Here is a 26,809-nt window from a genome sequence, read left to right as displayed (position 1 = left end):
GCCAAACTCCTATGTGCTAACTTCCAGACAAGGGTCTTTGCTTTCTTTCTATTGCTTTCCCAAATTGACTTAATCTCTTTCTCATGACTCTAAATAGGCTAAAGCACATAAAAGACAATGAATGAATAAACAAATGAATGAATGAATGAATGAATGAATGAACAAAAGAACTGGTATTACATGTATTGTCATAAATTATAGCAGTTTTTAACAAGTGTGTAAACTACATTAGATAGGCATGATTTTGATCTGTATATTTTGAACTGGATAGAGCATAACTTTTTGTTAGACTATCATAGACAATTGAACATTTTTTTTTGTCCTAGCACCTGGAAACTCCTATGATCAGAGCAGTACCCCAAGGCTCTCCATTGCATGTATCTTGTGCTGATACCATCAAACCAATTTAGACGTGTATCTGGATAGCTTTAAGCTTATCAAACCAGCAGGTCAATCTCTGAGCTTAACATAGATCTTAAGGGATTTTTAGTTTTCAAAATGCTGCAAAAGATTCTTCTGTACAATCAAAAAAATGACAGGGCAACTCTTGGTTCTTCTTCTTCAAATGAGATGTTCCTTTATTTTGCAATCTTTTCAGAAGTAAGATGAGTGCACTAGACTGTGTTACCTGATTATTCATTGAAATCTTTTTATCACTTCCAAAGACAGTCACTTAATGTCTTACTGTAGTTAGAAGTTAGGTCTGATGAAGTGATCTGTGAATGTGCATGGACTTTTACGACTGAAGAATGCTCATTTTTATTTCTTTATTTTTATTTATGTTTATAATACAAACATGAATTTTCTAATCATGATCTCCGATTCAACCTTTTACACCCTCGGGGGTCTAATAACAGGGTAGTATATGTGAGACCCGCATATCTTAAACACAGAATGTTCTTTATGGATTCATTTACATATATCCCATGTGCCTCTAGCACAAGAGTTTTTAAGGAATCATGCAGCAAAATCCCTAGCCTGGCCATTTTTTTTCCTGTAGTTTTTACAGATTGGTTTACCTATGTGACTTGTTTTAACTTGTTAGGAGGGAATTTTTCAGATGCCCTTATGGTAACAGACATCAGCTGGGTTAATGTAAGCTTGTAATATTAATTGCTCAGTGCAACTAGTGCCCTCACCTGACTTCTTTTTTTTTCTTCTCAATTTTTTTTTATTTTTCAAATACAGTTGAATAAATTCCATAATATTTGTATATAACATCATAAATAACTATGTACATTATGTACAACAGCCTGACACTGTAACAAAACTCAATATATACAATTACTTTATAGGAATAACAATCACGTTATCAGAGTGTATCTGTACAATTATTGTAAAGTGTCAATCAATGATAAGACTTTTTTCCATGGATTGTTACTAAATGGCTTAGGATTAATCCTTAATTCTTTAATTTTAATTTCCATCAATGCTGTGGTCTTCAGTAGGCTGTAGAAGTCTTCCAAAGTTGGTATTTTGTTTGTATTCCATCTTCTTGTTATATACTTCCTTGAAATTGCAAGTATTGTCCAAACTAGATACATATCTGTCTCATTCAAATGAGGACCTTCGTACACATTTAATAATACTAGAGCTTTAGATAAGTTAAATGATTCATTAAATAAAGCTTATAAAATGTTTTTAATACCAATCCAAAATGGCTTAATTTTAACACAGTCGAAAAAAATGTGATTCCAATCTGCATTATGCATTTGTTCACACCTCCAACATATTCCCTTTGTGGAAGAATTAATTTTAGTAATTCTATCTGGAGTTAAGAATGTTCTGTGCAAGTATTTCCAATTAAAAACTTTCCAGTATTGTGTAAAGGATGTATGTTTTATTGATGATAAAATATTTGATTTAATATCTTCAGTTAGCTGTAATGACTGTCCTTTTGTTATATAATTCCAATATGAGTATTTGGTTGTTGTTTTATAATTTATCAATATATTGTAAAATTTTGAAATACTGTTTCCCATGTCATAATCATTATATATGATTTCATATAGGTATTTTGTAAGTTTCAGCATTTCTTTAAATGAAGAATTACTAATTATTCTGCATAAATCTTGCGAACACATCAGAATGCTTTGCATAGTTAGCCAGTCTTGTAGAATTGTGCATGTTGTTTTGATTGTTTACATATCCAGAACTTTTAGTTCTTTGATACACTGAAACCAACAAACAAATCCTTTTTGTTCCCCCGGAATTAATTATTTCTTTATATATTTTATGTGGATAGCTCTTTGTAACTATGAATGGTATTAAAAGATCAAACTAGATTTTTAAATCTATATTTGCATTAATAATTTTCCTAAATGAGTCAATGTAATAATTAATCATATGAGTTTTTCTGGGTTTAGTTATGTTATATTGCATACTAATGCATATGTGCCATGGCAATTTTTTTTATCTGTTATTTGAAATATTTTTTGTAAATCAAATTAATTTATTGTTTTTGCAGTTAGCAATTCTTTCCAATTTGCAGAATAATTTGGACTTATCCAATCTAAGATTGTTTTAGATATTGATGCTTTTATATATGTTTCTATATCAGGAAAGTTTAACCCTCCCTATTTCCGTGGTCTGATATGATGTAGTAAAGCTATTCTGTTTTGTTTAGGAAACCATAAAAATGTTATCAGGCATGAGTTTATTTCTTTGAGTATATTCCTTTCTGGTAACAGTTGCATTGCCAAAGCTATATATAGAATCTTGGGTAGTAAAACCATTTTTATTAACTGTAGTCTATCTTCAAATGTTAATATTATTTTGTTCCACTTTTCCACAAAGATTTTAATTTTATTGATGATATTATTCTAGTTTTTGAGACTAATTGATTATTATCCTTGCATAACTCAATTCTTAGATATTTAAGGTAGATTCTTATTTCCCTATAATGTAATTCCCCTTCTTCTGAAATTCTTTTTTAATTTAAAAATAAAAATTTTGATTTTATTGAAATTGAGTTCTAAAGTCCTGTAAAATGTGTCAATTAAAATATCTAATTCTTGTAATGTCTCTTTTGTATTAGATAATGTTAATAATATTCATCAGCAAAAAGCATTGCTTTAGAATTCTATTGTTCATAAACATCTACTCCTTAGATTTTTGTATTGTTATGTATTGAATTTGCCAATATTTCAATAGCCAAAGCAAACAGAACTGGTGACATGGGACATCCCTGTTTAGTACCCTTTGTTATATGTATAGATTCAGAGGGGAAAGGAAAACTCAATAAATTATAAATAAATTTATAATAAATTATTTGTATGTGTGTGTGTGTGTGTATATATATATATATATATATATATATATATATATATATATATATATAGTCTTTAGTACTTGAACAAAGGAAGGAGGAAATTCAAATAACACAAGAATTTTGAATACATGGTCCCAATTTATGGAATCAAAGGCTTTCTCTATATCTAAGCCAACTATGAGTGTTTCTTTATTTTCTTTATTAATATAATCTATAAAAGAAATTATCATCTTAATATTGTCATGTGTGTGTCTATGATATATAAGTCCAGTTTGATTATTATTTATTGTTTTGGATAGTGGTATTTTCATTCTGTTAGTTAATATTGTCATAAATATCTAATAGTCATTGTTTAATAATGATATAGGTCTATAAGAGGTACAGAGGTTTGGGGATTTGTTTTCCTTTAGGATTGGTGTGATTAAGGAATATCTCCAAGAGGGTGGTATTATGGAAGAGGGATAGTATTTTTGAAGGAAATAAGTTTATATATTTCCGTAATTATGCCATCTATACCAGGAGCTTTATTATTTTTACCCTCTTTTATTGTATCTGTAATTTCTTTGAAGGATGTGGGTGCTTGCAGATCTAGTTTTAATTTTTATGTTTTTTTTTATATTAGAGCATGTTTCATCTATATTTAATTGATCAATATGTATATTTTCTTTTTGGAACTGTTCCATATAGTGATTTCTATAGACATTTTTCCCTTTTTTCATGGAAGATACTTTTACTGTTATTAGCTTTTGATTGTATTTTGATTCTTGTGGATATATTATGTAGATATTTCAGAGAAGTGGCCAAGGTATTAATTTTTAGTTTTTCTAAAGCTAAACTAGTTTTATGTTAGAAGTCTGTGGCATTTATTGTTTAATACTTCTACTTTTTTTTTTTTCATCTCCAAATTATTTTGATTTTTTTTCAGCTTTTACTGACAAAAGTTTGGATTGTAGATCTAATAATTCAGAATCCCATTCTATGATTTTTTTATACCAAGTTAGGGTTTTACCATATATGTAAGCTTTTAATGAGTCCCATATCATTATTTTATCTCTGTGGTGTACTTAATATCTTAGAAGAACTGTAATTCAGATAATAACCAGGGCTTGAACTCTTTAATTTTAGTTATATATGCTGGAATTCTGGAGTTAAAGATTAATGGTTTGTACCCATTTTGAAGTTTTGGTATCAATGAATTGTGGTCTGAAAAGGGGCAGGGAGCGATTGAGAAATTAATGATTTTAGAGTGTAAGTCATGGGCAGCAAATATTTTATCTATTCTAGTTTGGGTACCAAATCTGGGATCTTGATGGGAAAACAACAAAGATTTATCTTCTTTAAATGTAAAAGTATGTACAAGCTGAAATGATTCTGCCCACTTGTTTAAAGCTTTGGATACAGCAGATGTACACAGTGGTCTGTTATTTGTAGTTTCAGAAATATCAAATACACAGTTAAAATCTCCTCCTACTATTAAGTTGCCTTTATAATTATTGGAAATAAAATCCAGGTTTTTTTAACAGTTCCTGATCCAATGCCTGGGAACCAGTAGAGATTTGCTAGGGTCCATATTCTGTTATTATATTTAAAAAAGGATAAACTTCACAGTACCTCCAAGAAAAGCCAGGAGCACACCAATAAGTGCCAAACGACTACCGTTAATAATCCACAGTTTAATGACAAAAATAGTGAAACACGGACATGAACAAATTCGATAAGCAGACTGGTAACAAACAAATAAACAAAAAAAGGCAAACTAGTAGAGTTAAGCGCTTTCAACCATTACTGGTCTTCATCAGAACTACTAATTACTTGTGAATCTGCTTCTTAAGTAACCTTAGTGGTGCCAAAACCACTCATTAATATTTAAAAACATACTAACATATATATACAAATACAAATGTATGTGCATATGGTTGTGCAAATGGTTCCAAAAATCGTCTACCCGTAATATACATAATACATAAAATACTGTGCTTTAAATAAATGCATCAGTAAATGCATCAGTAAAATATGAGGTCTTAATAAAATACTATCATATTAATACATAAACATTTTGTATGAACAGTGTAACAGGAACATCAGCGAACCTATTAGTGTATAAAAAAGTTAACTAATAATGACTAAATATATATGTTTGTGTGCAAATAAATACAAATAATGATGTTCTAGATAATAAAATTTGATTAATTAAATAACTGGTATTTTAAATGATAATAATAGTGATGATGATAATAATTAATACAATAACAATAAGTATAACTATAACAGCAACATAGACAGCGAAGATGGGTATGGACTATTATATATTCGTACTTCAACCAACATATATAAGCATTTTTTTATTTAAAAGTATATTAAAAACTTATTAAAATTTCATAAAATTATTTTTATATATAAAATTTAATAGTAAACCTTAACTAAAAACTTTATTATTTTATATATGATTGTCAATTATTTTATTTATATATATAAATATTATAATGAATTCATGTATAAATACATTTATAAATAATTTTATTTATTTATTTATTTATTTATTTTACATTTGTTAACCGGGCTAGTCCAGCTGGATACATGTCCATTTTCAGTGGAGGCCCGAGGAGAAAAGCTCCGCTATCTACTACATGACAAGAAAAATAATACAACAATATACAATAATACAAAAAATAAATAAGAACTTTAAACCTAAATTACAGGATAATTAGGCAATAGAGAACAGTCTGAGACTTAGAAGGTAAGCTTGGTCAGTAACTAACAAGGTTAAAGAAATTAATTACAATATTTATAAGTTGAGAAAAGGGTGAAATCTATTTTTGGGAGGGGGGGACAGATACACCACAGAAATGGAAAGAGTATAATGATAAAGGTAAGAACAAGGAGGTGAGGGGGGTAAAGAAGGGAGGGAGTCAAAAAAGGTCAGCCAGGGTTATTGCAAGAGAAAAGCCAGAGGTTGGTTAGGAAGTGTTTGTTTAGTTTTAAATAGGGAGGGAGTCAAAAAAGGTCAGCCAGCATTATTGCAAGAGCAGAGCCAGTGGTTGGTTAGGAAGTGTTTGAGTTTGGTTTTAAATAGTGGAATTGAGGTCAGGGATGTAAGGTCTTGAGGAAGTTGATTCCACACTTTGCCAACTGAGTTGGAAAATGTAAAGTCGCCTGCTGCGTTATTTGATAGAGAAGTTTGAATCAAAATTTTGTTGCAAGAGCGTAGGTTTTTCAGATTGCTGTAGGGTTTTATGAGGGTGGAGAGCATAGGTGTGTTATCTGGGTGATGGAGGGCTTTGTGGGCAATTGTAAGTTGATAATATTGAATTAGTTGTGGTAACTCTAGCCATCCTAGTTTTAGGAGATTCAAGCAATGATGAGTTCTATATGGAGAGGCAGTAGCAAATCTGGCAATGTGGTTGTATGAGGTAGCAAGATTGTTGAGATTATATTTTGAAAGATAAGTGTATATGGGGGAAGCGTATAGTAGGGTAGAAATTAAGTGGGTTCGAGCTATAGTAGTTCTAGCTTCAGGAGTTAGGAAAGACTTAATTCTGTAGAGTGAGCCTAGTTTTCTGTTAGCTGATTTTATGATAGAGTTAATATGAACATCAAATTTTAGTTGGTTGTCAATAATCACACCCAAGAGTTTGGTTGTTTGGTCTGGAGTAATTAGAGTACCATTGTTAGATGTGAGAGTGAAGTTGATAGAGGGAGACAGGTGTGTGGGTGTAAAGAGGAGGAGTTTGGTTTTCTTTGGGTTGAGGAGGAGACAGTGATTAGAGCACCATTTGTCTATTGTGGTGAAGGTTTTTTGAGTGATGGAGTGAAGGTCAGCCTGGGTAGTGGCAGAGCAGATAATGGTGGTGTCATCAGCATATTGAATGCAAGTAGATTGAGGGGTGGCAAGATGCAGGTCATTAATAAAAATAGAAGACAGCAGAGGACCTAGGATGGAGCCCTGAGGGACCCCTATAGAGGTGGGGAGAAGTTCAGAAAGATGGTTGTCCCATAGGACAGCTTGTTTCCGATTATGAAGATAGGATGTGAACCAGCTTAATGCAAGATTGTCCAGAGAGAGAGATTTTAAGCGATGTAAGAGTAGTTGGTGATTGACCATGTCAAAGGCTTTTGACAGGTCTACAAAGAAAGCTGAAGAAAAATTAAAAATTAATATTAACAAGTAATAAATACATTATTAATAAATAAATAAATGTGTGTCGTATTCTTGTTAAATATCTCACTTTATACTAATAATAATGATTTAGTAGATATAAATTCATTTAAACCAGGAAAAGTGGTGGCATCTAAATATATCTGCCACCACGTTTCTTTATATGCAAGTAAACTTTTAACATCACCACCTCTAGGATCTATATCAATAACATCAAGAATGCTAAACATAAAATTATGATCAACACCTTCAGTCTCTACATGTCTGGATAGTGCATTAGTTTTATCCTTTGTCTTGATGCTGTATATATGATCATATATACGTTTTTTAAGACATCTTTCTGTCTTTCCAACGTAAAAACCTGAGCATTTACTACACTTTGCTAAATATATTACATTTTTTGTATTGCAATTACCATATCTACATTTTATATTAGATTTTAAGCCATTCCTTAGTTGTATTTTATTTTCCAAAGACATATATCTGCATTGATTGCAAAATCCACATTTACTACTTCTTGTGTTGTTATTTAAATAGTTTTTATTTTTCCCCTCACTATGTCTGTGTTCCAAAAGATATTTCATATTTTTACCCATTTTATATATAAAATTAGGTTTAGATCCCAATAATTTTATTAAACTAGTGTCACTACTAATCAAATACCAAAAATTAAAAATAATCTTTTTGATCTGGTCTACACCCATATTGTATTGTAGTATAAACATTTTATGATAATTATTATTTAATGTATTTGTGTGGGAATTAATATCATCATTTTGAAAAATTATATCACCAACTCCCAAAAGTGGTCAATATTTAATATTCCATTGGTTTGTAACATATGTTATTATTGTGTCCATCATTTCTTCTGGATATCCTCTTTGAATAAATAAACTTTTAATAAACTGTAATTCTTTTTTCATGTCTTCAAAATTTGATACCATACGTGCTACATGGACACATTGCCCTTTAAAAACATTTTGTTTAACTTTATGTGGATGACAACTACTGTATGCTAAATAACTATTAGAAAAAGTACTCTTCCTATGAATGGTAGAATATACATTACCATCATTGTAAGAGATGTGAGTGTCTAGGTATGGTAATCCATTTTTACCTTCAGTATAAGTAAATTTTAAATATTCACTACTTGTGTTTAAAAATCCTATAAATAGTTGCAACATTTCTTGCTCACCTTCCCACAGGATGTAAATATCATCAAGAAACCTAGAATAGTATCTTACATATCTAAAATATAGACTGGGGAACAAAATGGTGTCCTCCCAATGTAGCATAACGAGGTTGGCATATATGGGGGCACAAGCTGCCCCCATAGCTACCCCCCTCGTTTGCTTAAAATATTCTCCTTTGAAATATATAAAATTATTATCTAATACAATAGACATAATTTCCACTAATAAACATATTTCATCCCAGTCAAGAGTAGTATGTTTAACTATACTATTTTTAAAAGCCTCTAGGCCATCCTGCTTGGGGATACAAGAAAATAAATCAATAACATCCACTGTAACTGTGGTTATACAAGTATTACTATTTTTTACTATATCTGTAGGAAAATTAGCTAAAAACATCCAAGAGTCCTTAACCATATGTTTAATAGTCGAATACATACTTTTTAAATGAATGTCTATGTACTTACCAATATAAAATGTTTTGGAATAACTACCTGCAACTATTGGTCTAAACGGGGGGGGGGGTCTATAGTATTTTTATGTATTTTAGGTATACCTATAAGTGAAGCTACTTTAGGAAATTTGACCTTTATGAATTTATAAATTTCTTCAGTAATACAACCATCTAATAAATATTCCTCTATATATGAATCAATACGTTGATAAGCTATACGTAATTCATTAAGGGAGATCATCTCATAATTACCTGAAAAATACAAAATATCATATATTTTTTTAATATATTGTATATTGTCATAAAGTACTATCCCTTTATTTATATATATAAATATTATAATGAATTCATGTATAAATACATTTATAAATAAAAATTAAAAATTAATATTAACAAGTAATAAATAATTATTAATAAATAAAAAAAATAAATAAAATAATTTACAATCATATATACAATAATAAAGTTTTTAGTTAAGGTTTACTATTAAATTTTATATATATAAAAAATTTTATGAAATTTTAATAAGTTTTTAATATACTTTTAAATAATTTTTTTTTATATATGTTGGTTGAAGTACGAATATATAATAGTCCATACCCATCTTCGCTGTCTATGCTGCTGTTATAGTTATACTTATTGTTATTGTATTAATTATTATCATCATCACTATTATTGTCATTTAAAATACCAGTTATTTAATTAATCAAATTTTATTATCTAGAACATCATTATTTGTATTTATTTGCACACAAACATATATATTTGGTCATTATTAGTTAACTTTTTTATACACTAATAGGTTCGCTGATGTTCCTGTTACACTGTTCATACAAAATGTTTATGTATTAATATGATAGTATTTTATTAAGACTTCATATTTTTCTGATGCATTTACTGATGCATTTATTTAAAGCACAGTATTTTTTGTATTATGTATATTACGTGTAGATGATTTTTTGCAACCATTTGCACAACCATATGCACATACATTTGTATTCGTATATATATGTTAGTATGTTTTTAAATATTAATGAGTGGTTTTGGCACCCCTAAGGTTACTTAAGAAGCAGATTCACAAGTAATTAGTAGTTCTGATGAAGACCAGTAATGGTTGAAAGCGCTTAACTCTACTAGTTTGCCTTTTTTGTTTATTTGTTTGTTACCAGTCTGCTTATCGAATTTGTTCGTGTTCGTGTTTCACTATTTTTGTCATTAAACTGGATTATTAACGGCAGTCGATTGGCACTTATTGGTGCGCTCCTGGCTTTTCTTGGAGTTATTACATTTAACTATTACCAATGCCACAAGGCCAATTTTATCTTCATACTTATAAATGATTTTTAGGTTAATCACATTTGTTTTCCATATAATTGTTACCCATTTTGTCTTTGTCTTATAACTGGAATGCACCAATATCATATATTCCTTAGGATTCTATCTGTAATTTTCATTTGTTTTGTAATGAGTTTCTTGAAGGAAGACAATTTGTTCTCTGTTCAGTTTTAAATATTTCGGTAGATTTGATCTATTGATAGGATTGTTTAAGCCATTGGTATTTAAATATAATAAAGTTAAATCCATCTTAGGTTATTTAGACTGTGTATTTTTTGTTTTATTGTGACTATTAAACATTTTCCTCTGCTCTGATAACTATAAAGTATATGTTTGAACTTTTAAAGGAAATCATCAGTTTTATACTTTGAATGTTTACCAATAAATAATGTTTTGGTCAGGCATACTAAAATGTTTTTGTGAAATAACAAATTTAAATTAATAAATGTTAACAAAACTAAGATCCACACTAGCCATGGAATGAAAATCATTCCTAATCTGATGGATAAACCTAAGTCCATCAGATTATTACTCATAATTTGACAATCCGGAATGTCTGAACTCCATAAATTGAATTATCATATGGAGAATATTTGTAATAGGAATAAGCAATAGTTATATTATTTTGAATAGGTATAGTATTATTGTAGATTAGACATAATTCTAATGCAATATAAATGTCTACTTATTGTATAAGCAATTAGTATTTACATGAAAGATAGATGACAAGCAATTAAATCATAGTAAAGTAGGCGGTATCATATATAAAATCTCAGTAAAAGATTATAGCACACAATTATTTAACATACTCACCCTTATTGATGAAGTATTTCAAAACTTATTACTTAATATAAATATATGGTAATAATATGTATACCTAATATTTATAATACAGTGTATTTTACTGGATATATAAGAAGTTATATGTCATTGTTTACCAGCATTTAAGTAATCACTTGCTAACTTACTTAAAGCATCAAGTTTGTTTTATGTTAACATTGATGAAAGTTAGTGCATTTTAATTATCAGTGCATCCCTCTTCATCTCATTTCCCACACATAAGGATTTTCATATCTGTCATTTCTTATTATAAAATGAGTGAAATTATAGGTAAAAAACAACAAATTCACATATTGTGATTAATGATTACAAGTTTCCATTCCATATTCATAAATTGCCATTTTATGGCATATACTGAACATTTTTAGAATGAAATGGCAACATTCTATTTTGTATAATCAGCAAACGTTAAACTGATTGATTATTTTCAATTTAATACTATTTGTTCAGAATGTGATTGTTACATTCTGTGACATTCCTAGTTCAGGTTTCTATTGTTTCCCTTGAACAACTTTGTCAGTTTGTCATGTATAAAGTATTAGTTACCTTGGTAGCAGCTTAAGTATTATGTATGGTCAAGATGTGTTAGAAAACCACAATTCAAGTTAAATCAGTTATATGACTTGTTATGCAAATTTACCTATATGAGAATATCATCATGCTTCCCGTTGATGTTCAATATAGTGTATGTCATTTATGAGAAGTTAAAACAGTAGTGTTATTATACTCAAGCTCATGTTATTAAACTGTCTATTGTCAATTTAATACTATTTGTTCAGAATATGATAGTTACATTCTGTGATATTTCAAGTTCAGGCTTCTATTGTTTCTCTTGAACAACTTTGTCAGTTTGATCTCATGCATAAAACATTACTTACCTTGGTAACCATTTAAATATTATATATGGTCAAGATGAGTTACAAAAACTACACTTGTATTTACTTGTATAAGAAAATCATCATGCTTCCCCTAGACATTCAATGTAGTGTATGCCATTTATGACAAGTTAAGACAGTAGTGTTATTATACACAAACCCATGTTATTAAATCCTGTCTTTAATATCTAAATTTAGCAGACTGCTTCATCTTATATGACAATTATATATTTTGTCTAGATTTACTAAAACCATACATTACATAACTAGTATGTGTGTGTGTGTGTGTGTGTGTGTGTGTGTGTGTGTGTGTGTGTGTGTTTATCAAGAACAAACTTAATGAACTAAACAAGGTGTTGAGAGACCATCAATATGTGTACATGTGGTTTAAAACAGCCCTTTTATTATATATTGTTTAAAAATCAAAAATGTCTCTGCCAAGAATTATCTCGGAGGCTCCTCAGAGCCATTAAGCATTATCGTCACTCTATCTCCATTACCACAGTAACCTGGGAACATCTGTTTCTGTTAATTTGTCTATGTACTGCATACCAGAGGCTCATTATGCACCTGAAGCCAAGCTTCACTTCACTGCAACTTCAAGCCCAAATGCTTCCCTTTCAGTAAGGCATCAGCCAGGAGAAGAACAGAGAGCAAACAGATAAAAAAAACTCCCAACAAGCTGCCACAACAAGAGACAACACTCTCTTCCAGCACTCCCACCTCCCACTCAGCAGATGTACAAACAAACTATTCTCTGCCAAAATATCCCAAATCACAGTTCTATCCACAAACTTCCCCCTGAATCCAGGCTAAAACACCAAATGTCTCTTCCTAATACACAAGCATCAGTAAACCTTGATCACAAGCCACAACTCACAGCTTCCCGGAGATGAAAATGGCAACATATAACAGCTGCCAGACACAGCTGGATCCACATACATGTCAGGCCTAATCAAACACCACTTGAAGCTATGATACCTGCCATAATTTATATTAATTATGTTTAGACAGAATAGTAATGACATTTTACTGGCTGCCAGATACGGCTGCATCCACGCACACCATATCAGGATTGAGCAAACAGCACTCGAAGTTATGATGCTTGCCATAATTTTAATTTACCTATATTTAGAATAATAATGACATTTGTACTAGGTACCAGACACAGCTGCATCCACGCACACCATATCAGGAGTGATCAAATAGCACTCGTCTCTGTGATACCTGCCATAATTTATATTAACTATATTTAGACAGAATAATCATGTCATGTACTAACAGCTTGCTACTATTATTCAACCAGGATATGCATGACATTTCTAAATCATACTTTAACTGAAGAAGGCATTAGTCTCCATGACAGCATTTTTTTTCAAAACACTGCTGTTACTTTTATTATATATTATGTTAATTTGTTACATTTGAGTATGGACTCTGACGAATGGTAACTTGTTGAATTAGTTAATGAATTATTTATAATATTATAAGTAAAACAATGAAAAATGAGCAAGATAAGTATTCATTGCGTTCAAGTTGGGGAATATAAACTTCTATGTGTATATTATATGCTGCTTTGTTTGGCTTATATATAATGTAAATAGAAACCCATCTTGACCTACCTTTGTTTTGAAGAATTACTGGACTCTTTGAATATTCTGAATAAATCATTACTGTTGTCAGTTGTTTAAGAAACCCTCCTTTTAAAAAAATAAAAACAGATGACTAGTGATGTACCATATCAGTTGATACTTTGAGACATGCAGTTGTAAGAGTTTTTTTTTTTTTTTTTTTTGGGACAGCTATCTTGGAATAATTTTTTTGTTTCTTCTTTCTAGAATCAGTCCAAGGATTTATTTATTTTATTATTTAAAGAATAGGGGCTATCCATTCCATTTCTTCTGGGACACACACTATGTTGTTGTTTTTGAGGAATATAGTAGCTTCTTCTTTTATTTAAAAACAGGAGGGTTTCTTAAACATCTGAGAAACAGTAATGATTTGTTGTAATGATGACAACCTACCTGCTGAATTCTTACAAATATCAGCCTCCTCCATAGCATGCCCCATCAGTATATTCATCAACAGATCCAGTCAGGAATCTTGCATGCCAGATATCTGGAAAAAAGCATATGTCCTTCCACTCCATAAAGGATGCAATAACTCTGACATCTCATATTTCTGGCCTATTGCCATACTCTCACTCATCTCAAAAATACTCAAAAAGTGCATTCAAACTCAGCTCCTTAATCACCTGATGACACAACAACTGCTTTCCCCCACCCAGCACGGCTTTAGACCAGGACTTAGCACTAACACTGCTCTTATCTCCTTCCTGGACACAGTTAATAGCGCTTGAGACTCTGGATCCTTTGTCTCTACACTCTTTCTTGATCTGTCTAAAGCATTTGACACAGTCTCCCACCCCTTTCTTCTTACCAAACTATCCAAACTGAGCATCTCCCCCCATATGTCAATGGTTTACTGACTATCTAACCAATAGGAAACAGTCTACTATTTGGCAGCAATGCTTCTCCCCTTTCATCAACACCAATACTGGGGTACCCCAGGGGTCTATACTGGATCCTCTTCTTTTCGGTATATTCATCAATGACTTCCACACCTTTCTCTCCCACTGCTCTGTAATTCAATATAGATTATTCTAATATCATCTGCTCTTCTAAATCTGCATATCTACTGCAGCAATGTATCCAAGAAGCTTCCACGTCAACCAAATCCTGGATGTCACAGAACCATCTCACCCTTTACCCTAATAAAACCAAACTCTTAATGTTTACCCCAAGTAAATGTAGCCCAGTCAATAGATCTGAACTCTGTCCATTCCCAAAATAACACTGTCATTGAAGTTGCTCCCAATACAAAACTGCTATGTGTCATCATTGATGCCAACCTTACCTTTGACCTTTATATCCACAATAATATCAGAAAAACTCATCAAAAACTAGGGGCCCTTTATAGGCACAACTACTTTCTTAATTCACCTGCAAAAAAGGCTCTTGCCTCATCATTTCTGCTTCTAACTGTCTTAGATGATGCCCCTATCCTTTCCACATCCAGTCCTTTCTAAAAATTGAACTCAACTCATGTTACAACAAAATTGCCAAATTTTCTATAAATGCCAAATTCTCCACCCACCACTGCACCACACTGCAGCAACTAGACTGGCTTGAACTCCCTCATTACCTAATATACCTACAGCTTACTATTGCCCATAAACTTATTTACCTCCCAGCAGCCTGCCCATCTCTCACTAGTGTACTGACTATCTGCCATCCAAATCATCACCTCAGGTCAGAGAATAAAATGCTATTAAATATCAACAAACTTAAGGTATCTGCCAGCCAAATGCTTTACTCTGTTACTGTTTCTAAACTATGGAATGAACCCCTCCTCCATTCAGAGCCATGTCTAATGCCTCTACCTTTAAAATATCCCTTAACCTTCATCCCTCCTCACAGTGGTTACGCACTTGCACATCTACTAAGACCCACATAACCTGACCCTCTCACTATCTTTCTTCTCTTCTCTCTATAACCACTCTAATCCCCCTTTCTCTCAACCACTCCAACTCATTTTTCCACTCACTTTGAGCCTGCAGTACACCTATATTACCATACTGTTTTTCCTTCTTCTCTGCTATATATCTTACTCAATATTTAATTTACCTTTATTTTGCAGTTTCAGTGCATGACTATATGCTATTTCCTCACTGTTTGTCTGCAATTCACCCTCTGTTACTAATTTATTGTATGTAATCATAATGTTTGTCTCCAATTTTACCTCTGTCAATAATTTAGTGTATGCAGTCATAATGTTGTTTTATTTGCTACTGTTGTATTATATAGCCTGTATCATTGTAACATATTTCTTGTCTGTATGTGTTAAATGTGGAGCTTTTCTCCCCAGCCCTCCACTGAAAATGGGTTATTTTGGCCCAGTGGACTACCCTGGTAATCAAATAAATAAATAAATAATACATAAGTCATTAAAGGTTCTGATCTCATTGGCAAAAAGTATTTTTATCTTGGCTGGAAAGGCCAGCTGTGCTTTAATGTTGTTTTGTTTCAACAGTTTTATTATTGGCAAAACCTTTTTCCTTTGTTCTAGTATTCTGGCAGAATAATCGTTGTCAAACCTTATCAGGCTTTGATTGTATTTTAAGGGTGATTTTCTCCAAGCAGATTTTAATATTAGTTCCTTATCCAGAAATGAAAGAAATTTTACAACAATGGATCTAGGTGAAGTATTTGTTGAGTTAGAAGCAGGTTTCCTCAGTGCTCTATGCGCCCTTCCAATACCAATTGAAAGTCCCTCTTTCAAGTCTAAAAATTCAGGAATCCAGGTTAAGAATGAAATAATATTTTCTTCTTCAGTGTTTTCAGGCAGACCAAAGATCCTTATGTTGTTTCTCTTTTCCCTGTTTCCTAAGTCATCTATTTTATTAAGCAGCCATGTGTTCTGTTTAAGCAGAAATTCTTTTTGGAATTCTTTCTCCTTGAGTCTCCCTTCAATGTCATTTAGAGAAGTCTCTATATTTGTTATTTTTGTATGGTATTGCTGTAATAGTTCCTTAAGAGTATCAGTCTGTTTTTGAGAATTTAATTTGAGGTTTTCTAAGTCATTTTTAAAGCCATCCATCTTCAAAGATAGTTCCTGTAAGGTAGATGTCATCAGTTGCAGCTATTTTTTCAAAGCAGCATGTTGTTGTGTCTTTCGGCTTTTCCCGGATAGGGGTCGCCACAGCGGAACTCCGGTCCGCTAATGATTGGCAGAAGTTTTTTACATGCCGAGTTGCCAGCCCTGACACACAACCTTCAATGAAGGTACGCCCCTTCACGCTTGTCTCCACACAGAAGACACTTTTGCTGAAAATCAAATGGGACAATGTCTGGCTGTGAGGCAACAATGCTACTGCAGCACCACCACCACAGTTATTTTTTTCAATGCAACATCTGGATGAGAATTCCTTGAGTTGTTCATATTAAGTGGCTCAATATATCTCCAAGTTACTTGACAGGAAAATGTTTGTTTATCTCCCCAAAATTCCTATTTATGCAGTTTAGTAGTTTATCTATAGATTTTTGACATTTTAAACTTGAAAATAATAAAAATGTCCTATATTATTATACTAGTTTATGGAGCTCTCAAAATTCACTGCTCTCAGTTAGCCATCTAGGCTCTGTCTCCTCCTCACCTAACTTCTGAAAAGATTACATGATAAAGGAGAATCTCATTTGAAAAAGAAGATTGTACAGGAGAATCTTTTGCAGCATTTTGAAAAATAAAATTCTCTTTAAGATCTATGCTAAGCACAGAGATCGACCTGCTGGCTCAATTAGCTCAAAGCTATTCGGACAGATATCTAAATAGATAATTGAACATTAAACATTTTAATGATTAGTTTGAATATGCATCTTTGTGTTATTTTATCTGACCATTCAGTTACAAAGAAGTGGACAGAAGTAGTCCAGTGAGATTAGCTTTACATATATTTTTTATTTTCATTACATACACTCCCTGAAACATGATGTCTCATGAAAAAATTCATATATATTTGTATGCCTACACCTACAAGGGTCTTTATAAGTTGTGTTAATGAATGGCCCCACCTATTTGTTAACAACTGTTTGTCTTCATTTTGATATAGCCAAATGGTATGGGGTCCTTTGAGGCTCCACTCCAGAAGAATATAGAAAACTGTCCACAAGACAGTAGATAGGAGACCAGTTGGTATAATGGTTAAAGATTTTGCCTCCCATGCACAAGATAGAAGGTTCAATCCTGACCGCTGACTAATGTCTGTTTGGAGTTTAGCTGTTCTTCCTGTCTCTCATGTGAGGTTCCCCCCACATCTGAAAAACATGCTGGGTTTTTCCATCACAAAACTCAGCAATGACTGGAGCTGTGTGCTTAAGCACAGACTATATGGTGCCCTGAAGGGAAAAAGTTGTACAGACCAACTGCTTTGGGCATCTACTGTGGTGCATAGTATCCTCAAGACAGAAGAACATGGATCATAGACTGTGTGCTGTAGCAGGGCTAGCCACTCAATGGTGTAAAATATGGGTCTAGGTGATTCAGTCATGTTGACTAATAAAATGGGCATGGGTAGTTACCAGTGATAAGTGGGTTGAGGACCCAGCCTACTCTGACCTACCCCAGGGTCCCATGCTAACTGTGAGAGGGGTGTGCTTGTCACAAAGATCAATAAGCTACTGGCCAGCTGGTGCCTAGTTGCCCAGCCTGTGTTACTTGGAATAGGTCCGGTGAGCAAAAGTTGGATGTAATACAAATCAACCTGCCAAACATGAACTGAGAATTGCTGCATTTAATGTAAGTTCATGGACAGGATGCAGCTTGGAAGTGGACGATATGCAGGAGGCTGGACATTCTATGTATCCAAGAGGCAAGATGGAAGGGGAGGGCAGCAAAGCCACTTGGTCAGTGATCCAGAGTCAACTACTCAGGAGGGAGACAGGCTAGAAATGGGATGGGAATTGTGGGGAGAGAGAGAGAAACTTCTAAAGGCAGTGAGGATACCATCAGAATTAGTGCAGACTCATGGCAGACTCCAATGTAATTGAATGAACATATCAAGACAGCATATGAGGACTGCCTGGGCCCACAAGGGTGGGGCAACAGGAATAAAGAAGGAGAAGCCATTCTGGACTTCTGCCTGGCAAATGGCTTGATAGTAGCCAACACATGGTTCAGAAAGAGAGACAGTCACAAGATCACATACAAGAGTAGCCAACAAGGTAGACTTCCTTTTAGTAAGGAAAAGGCACTGGGGTAGAATCCATGATTGCAAAGTCATCCCCAATGAAACAGTTGGCCCACAGCATAAACCACTGGTTGCCACTATCAGCTGCATGCAGTGGTCAGAGAAGACCTTAAGATCAACAGAGACCAGGCCAAAGACATGGAAGTTGACTGGAATGAATGTACAACAGTTCATCAGTTCAAGAATTTACTCAGGGATCTAGCACCCCAAGAAGAGCAGGAAATAGGTGGAGCTGAAGAAGAATGGCAATGTCTGAAAACAGCATATGGTAGGACTACAGATTGGATGTGGCCAAGCCAGGTATAGAAATAAGGTACATAAGGAAAGCTAGTGGTGGAATGCAGAAGTCCAGAAAGTGATCAAAAGAAAGAAGGGGTGTAGAAAAAATGGGAGTTAGAGAAGACTGACCAGGCTAGAAAAGAATACTGTTTGGCTAACAAAGAAGCTAAAAAAGGAGTTGTAATAGCAAAGAATTGGGCATTGGAGGCACTCTACCAGCTTCTGGAAAATGACTCCGTAGGTGGTGCAAAGAAACTATATCAGACCAAAGACAGAATGTTAAAGCAGATAGCCAGACACCCATCATAAGGGATGTCAGCAACAACCTGCTCATCAGTCTACAGGACATCAAAGGCAGATGGAAGGAGTATTTCCAGCAGCTTCTGAATGAAGAAAACCACACGGAAGCAGAAAAGCCCCAGCAACAACCTACGATGAGAGAAGAAGAGAAGCCCACCCTAAAAGAAGTAAGAATAGGACTAAGACACAAATGTCCAAAACCCCAACAGTGCAAGGTCCACGAATAAAAAGCTAAAAAAGCACTGTTCAATGCCAGGAACTGCTTTATACAAATTTTTATTCCACAAAAAATTGATACAGATTGAGCGCTTTCATCCCCTCCTGGGGATTTCATCAGAATCTGCCATAATACATTATAATCCCCTTTAAATACCCTACCCATTTCTGATGTCATTCTTTAATTAACAAAACAATTATCATTTTAAAAGGATAGCTTTCAAATACATATCTTACTCATTCTAAACAATACAATGTTCTACTGCTATTTGTCTAAAATATAATTCAAAATGTTCATAAAAAGACTACATACAATAAAATAAGCTATTTATTATCCAATAAAATGTTTAAAATAAAATAAAGTGGCTTTGTACAGGCTTTAATTATACTGTTCTGATTTTTTATTCAGCACTGGCTTAATGGATATAATTTCATTCAACCCTGGGTGTATGTTGGCTTGTAACCTAATTTGCCATTTAGTCTCCCTTTCTTCGACATAATTTTTATAATTCCCTCCCCTTGGGTTTCTTAACACTTTCTCTAGAATGCAAAACTTAAATTCCTTACAATTACCTGGCAATTGAATATGCCTGAAGAGGACATTATTAATATTATGTGTCTGAATTTGATAACCATGTTCGTACATCCTGTCCATGAGTCTCCTTTCAGTTTTCCCTACGTAAAACCCTGGACAGGATGTACACATGGCTAAATATATAATGCCCCTAGTTTGGCAATTCCCTTTTTCTGGTCTAATAACAGTTTTTAAAACATTTCCTAATGTAATACACTTATCTTGGCAAACAAACATGCATTGAGAGCATGTCCCACATTTATTAGTCCCTGTTCTATCATGAATTCTAATATTTTCATTCTCAAAATTCTTTTTTAAAAATTCAATCCTACCTTATATACAAAATTAGGGGTCTCTCCCCCTATATCCCATAACTTAGGGTTACTTTTAAGTATAATCCAATTCTTTTGTATAATTTTCCGAACTTCCTTTGTTTTCTGTCCATAGGGTATGACCATTGCCCTTTCAAACTTCTTATTACTATTAGATTTGACTTCTTTAGTTTGAAACTCATGTATAGCACTATTATTACCCAATAGGGGCTTATATTTCTTCCCCCATTCACTTTTAACATATTCAAGTGTGTTATATACTTTTTTCTCAGGATACCCTCTGTCCAAAAACATTTTAGCTACAACTTTCAACTCTTGATCCAAGTCTTCATATCTAGATGTCATTCTTGCTACTCTAATAAGTTGCCCTTTCACTATACTATTTTTCTGTGCCACAGGATGATTACTAGAGTATTCTAAATATGAGTTACTAAAGGTAGGCTTTCGATATATTTTAGATATAAACTTCAAATCATTTATTTCTATTTTAGTATCCAGAAAATTAATCATTGTTCTATTGTACTTGTGTGTAAATTTAAGAAAAGTTGTAGTATCATTTATATAATCCACAAATCTTTTTATTTCCTTCTCAGGTCCTTCCCACACAATAAGTATATCATCCAAAAACCTCATGTATTTTTTAATGTATTTTTTAAAAATACTCGTAAAAATATATTGCTGTTCCCAATGAAGAAGTACCATGTTAGCAAAAATGGGAGCACAAGAGGCTCCCATTGCTACCCCCTTGTGCTGTCTATAGTACTCCCCCTCAAATAGTATGAAATTATTATCTAACACTATTTCCATAAAATCTAATATCAAGTTCTTATTATCTTGGGGTAGTTTAGTATTCTTAATCATGGCTTCTTCAAAGAATTGTAAACCTTCAGTTTTAGGTATGGATGTGTATAAATTAATAACATCAATTGAAAGGAAAATAATATCCTTAGTACAAAGGGTGTTGTCCATACGCCATAGAAAGTCCCATGAATCTTTTAGTATATGTTCGTGGTTGTATAGCATATTCTTTAACCATCCATCCACCAATACTCCAAAAGGGTAGGTCTTAGACCCTCTCCCATCTACTATTGGTCTAAATGATAAATTCTCCAAACCCTTGTGAATTTTAGGTATGCCAAATATCCCAGCCACTCTGGGATTAGATACTTTCAAATAGTTGTATGTCTCTATAGGTATTCTCTCATCAATCAAATATTCTTCCAGGTAGTAGTCAATTTTTTTATAACTAATATTTAACTCATTAAGGGAAGATCTATAATATGTTTGTATATCTGAGAGCATATCTAACATTCTCTGTGAATATTCTAAGGCGTCAAAAAACACCATCCCACCACCTTTGTCTGGTTTCATTATTCTTATACTCACATCATCTTTCAAATTATTTAACAATTCTTTTTCCTTAAACGTTAAATTACTATAATGTGATTTCCCTTCTTTCCCTTTAAGTTCATATATTTCACCAGTAATTGCTTTTTCCAGACAACTTAAAGTGGGATCCAAAGGTGGATTGTATGTGCTTTTCTTTTTAAATACTTTACTAGTTGCTTTTTTATTTTCTATTTCTATTGATAAATCTTCACATATATACCCTAAGTTAATTTTCCTTAAAAATAATTTTAATTCAATAATAGTTTCTAAATAATCCATACTCTTTGTTGGTACAAATTTCAACCCTTTCATACATAACTGGAAATGTTCTTTATTTATACTAATCCCAGCAAAATTATATATATGATACCCTTTGTATGTATGTACCACACCTTGTGTTGTTATTCTCTCAGTCATGTCTACCTGTTGTATTTGCCCCCCTTCCTCCACACATATGGATTTGGGCTTCTTTCTTCCATCCTTCCTGTATCCCATTCTTGATGGTATAAAAAAGGTGTTCTGTCCATATCATTATATTCCCTATTCTTTTGTTCTAATTTCTTCTTATTTTGAATATTTTTATTATTGTTATTAGAAAAAGTGTCAGTTTTATAAATATACACTCTATTGTATTTATAATCCGCTAAATCCCTCTTCATTTTTTTACATTTAGTTTCAAAAAGCCTGTTACATTTAAAATCCACATTATCAATTTTTTTATAATAGGTAGCTTTATATTCAGAAAATAGTAAATCTGTCTTAATCTTTTTATCTAACTCTTCCATTTGTTTAATCAGCACACTCAATTTGCCATCATTACATTTAATAATTTTCTGCATCATTTCAAACCCAAATCTATCAAACATTTTTCTAAACTCCTTTAATAAATTTTCATCATAATCCAGTCCAAATGGAAATTTAAACAATCTAAGTCCCTTTGGGACTACTTTTTTTACAATGCATTCAGCTAAGTATCCATTCTCAATTTGTATTTTCTTAACTAAAAGCATTTTAGTTTCAAAACATTGCAGACATTCTTTTAAGGAACCAACAGATATTTCATTGTATTTAAAAGTCTCTTTGTCACTAATAATGTCTTTATCAACGACAGAAAAAGTGTACTGTTTTGCCAAAAGGGTTGAATGAAATTATATCCATTAAGCCAGTGCTGAATAAAAAAGCAGAACAGTATAATTAAAGCCTGTACAAAGCCACTTTATTTTATTTTAAACATTTTATTGGATAATAAATAGCTTATTTTATTGTATGTAGTCTTTTTATGAACATTTTGAATTATATTTTAGACAAATAGCAGTAGGATATTGTATTGTTTAGAATGAGTAAGATATGTATTTGAAAGCTATCATTTTAAAAGAATAGCACTAAGGAAATGAAGTCAGGGAAAGCAGCAGGCTCAGATGAGGCCAAAACAGATATGATAAAGATACAGGGTGAGATGGGGGGAAAATGGGTCCTAAGGGTACTCATAGCAGTATGGAGAGAAAGGCATATTCCAGATAAAGAATAAGCATACTATTCCCATTGTTCAAGAAGAAAGGGGACATCCCCAACTGTGGACAGTACAGAGGCATTAAACTCCTATCACACTGCATGAAAGTTTTGTAAAGGGTATTTATTAAATGGGTAAGTAGAACAGTAGAATGTAAGATGGGAGATGAGCAATTCAGATTCAGATCAGGATGCACCACAACTGACCCGATGTTTGCAGTGACACAGATAGTTGAGAAGAAGCTAGAGATGAGGAAAGAGTCAAACTGGGCATTCCTAGACATGTTGAAAGCATATGACAAGGTCCAACGAAAGCTGATCTGGACAGTACTTCAGTGGGTCGAAGTCCCAGAAACATTGGTAGTGCAGGATATGTACAAGGACCAATGACTCAAATACAAACAATGTTCAGACTGACAGAGGGGGTCCCAGTGGGACCGTGTGCACAGCAGGGTTCAGATATCAGCTCACTGTTGTTCATACTGGTGAAGAACTACATTAGCAAACAGGTTGGAGGGGACAAATCAACAAAGTTACTGTATGCAAACAATGTGGCATTACAGACAGACTCCGAGTAAGAACTTCAACAAAGGATAGGGCAATGCAATGCAAAACTGAAGGAAGATGGGATAAAACTAAGCACAGATAAGACAGTGGTAATGACAGCAAACTGGGGAAATCAGAAGAAGCTGAGAATTGAAATAGTAGGGAAAATAGAACAGGTAGATAGCTTCAAGTATCTGGGAGGGTGTGGAGTAGAAGGGAAGTCTGAATGAAGAGGTCAAAATTAGAATCAGAGGGGCTGCAGTCAACTGGCATAGAGTCCAAGGTATAGTCTATGACAGAAGAATACCAAAGAAGCTGAAAAGTAAGGTGTACAAGACAGTTGTGTGACCTGTACTACTGTATGGTACAGAAACCTGAGCAATAAAGGCAGAGCAGATGAAGAAGCTAGTGGTGATGGAAATGAAGTGCCTGAGAAGGGTGGCAGGATGCACACTGTGGGCCAGATGAAGAAATGAGGACATAAAGCAGAAGCCAAAGTAGTTCTAATTACAGAAAAGATCAACGAGAACAGATTACAGTGGTTCAGACATGTGCAGGAAAACAGAAAACAACCTGGTGAAGAAGATTTAGGAAATACAGGAAGAAGTTAAGAGGAAATAAGTATGTCCAGCAAAGAGGTGGATGGATTGTGTGAAAGAAGATCCGTGACAATCAGGCATGAGTGTTGAAGATGGCAGGAGTGTAACACTGAATCAAGAGAGATGGCAACAGTTAACACACTATCCCAACCCCATGTAGAAAAATGGGAAAAGGGGACAGTGATGATGATGATGTCCTTATGATGTTTAATACTGTATTCACCAGAATAGCCTTCTTAGACTGAGGTTGTTAACCTAATTCAGGATGTCTGTGATACAAGGAGCCCACATGCTGTGTGAAGAGATGCTGGTTCACTGAATCTAGATCTTTCTAATACTGGGAACCATTAAGAGAAATGAAGAAAATGAGGAGAAAGCAGGAATTATGTATTTTCTATGTAACTGTTTCAGCACACGTGGCGTTAAAGTCTTGAGTTTTAGACTCAGCAGCAAAATTTCACTATAACCTAAAACATTCTAATAATTGCTGGTCAAGAGAAGAATGGCAAGCAGTGCGTATCTCTAGCTCTGGGCCTATATAATCACTGAAACGACATTGACAATCTCTGATTTTCAGTGTGCACCACATGTTAATGAAGTGATGTTTAACACATGCAGCAGTATTTCAAAGTTTGGATATCTTGTTCAACAGGAAGCATAGTAAATCCTTAGGACACAAGTTGCCAAAATGCAATTTTCTGACTAAAGTTCAATAACAAATTATTTTCAGGACAGAATAATGTCTTCTTCATAGGGTAACATTAAACATTCATACAGAAGGTGTTAGTGGTACCAATGGGGTACACAACAGATTAAGTACATTTTGTAAAAAAGTTATTGTTCTGCTACCATTTATTAACTTTGCATAATCTATATTAAGTCTGTCATCAGATACATAATATGCATAATGATGGTATAGTTTATCTTAAGCAAGAAGGAACAAATTCTGAATACCAACTTGTAAAAATAAAATAATAATAATAACAAAAGTAAATTCAATAAACTCAATAAACAAAAAATGGAGAATACAAAAAAATGCCTCAGTATAAACCAAAGCATGAAAAAGGTGGAATAATTTTAGTTTTACTTACAACAGAAAAATGTTGTGGATTTTGGTATACTTTTGGTGATTTTGTATTTGTCTACAGCTTCGACAATGACAGTGTAGGTGTTTGGCGGCATGAGTCCTGTAAAAACAGCATTCTCTTTGGTAACTATCGCATTCTGTGATGGACTCCCAATCAGCTGTACATAGTAGTAACCCACTTCTCCTTTAGTCGGTGATGACCATGTGACATTAACAGACGCTCCTTTGAAGACGCTGGCTTTCAGGTTTTCAACAGGATTAACAACTGTAAAGTATATACCATTAATTAAATTAGAATAAGAAATAAAATAAGTCTAATCCCAAACAAATAATATATCTTTTAAAACGTGCAGACTATTCATTGGTAATACATTATGGGAAAGGCGAGCTGAAACTAATGAGCCATTAGTTGCATGTTAGTGCCTTTTGTTATACTCTCAAACTGCATTAGTAGTTGATTATGGAAAAAATAACAATAACCAGCAGACTAAGAGTATTATAGTGACTTTCATACTCTTAGGAGTGTGCGTGTATCAGTAAATTCATATCTATTTATACATATGCATATATTTAGAGAAGAATATAATACTACTGATGGAAATCACAAATCACAAAATATCATGCAATTTCACTGTCAATCAGTAACAACTAAAACAAAAAACATGCCTCCTAATCCTACATACACAAACAGCCCTGGGTCTTAAATATATTAAACCTAAGATTGCAAGTGAAATGCATCAAATTATGCTATAGTGGCCTCCTCAGATTTGACTATACATAAGTTAGTGTTCTTCACCAACAAACACATTTATCCAAAAAGCTTTTCTGCAACAAAAGCAACATGTGACCAAAACAGGTTTACTGAATTTTATCAAAACAACTAAATATCAACATTCACAAAATGGACTTTGCAAATGTCAACATACTACTATGTATGCCCTTAGCAACAATATCAACACATGCAAAAATAAGCTAATAAACTCAAAACATTAAAAAAAATCTTTATTTTTGCAAGGGGGCTATGTCCTGCACAACCCTTAATAACTATA

The 26,809-nt window shown here is 33.1% G+C and overlaps 1 protein-coding gene across 1 annotated transcript in view; it reads right to left on the bottom strand.

The window, feature by feature from the left end:
* Window positions 1–26,809, bottom strand: part of LOC122801113 (IgGFc-binding protein-like) — a 495,969-nt gene that overhangs the window by 197,126 nt on the left and 272,034 nt on the right. The window contains exon 3 of the mRNA XM_044070643.1: window positions 25,765–26,025. Within this exon, the coding sequence (XP_043926578.1) occupies window positions 25,765–26,025 (261 nt within the window). The remainder of the gene's footprint in view (window positions 1–25,764; window positions 26,026–26,809) is intronic.

Source organism: Protopterus annectens, chromosome 4.part1 (genome assembly GCF_019279795.1).
Source record: "Protopterus annectens isolate FY-2018-M chromosome 4.part1, PAN1.0, whole genome shotgun sequence".
NCBI lineage: Eukaryota > Metazoa > Chordata > Ceratodontiformes > Protopteridae > Protopterus > Protopterus annectens.
This window is presented reverse-complemented; position numbering and strand designations above follow the sequence as displayed.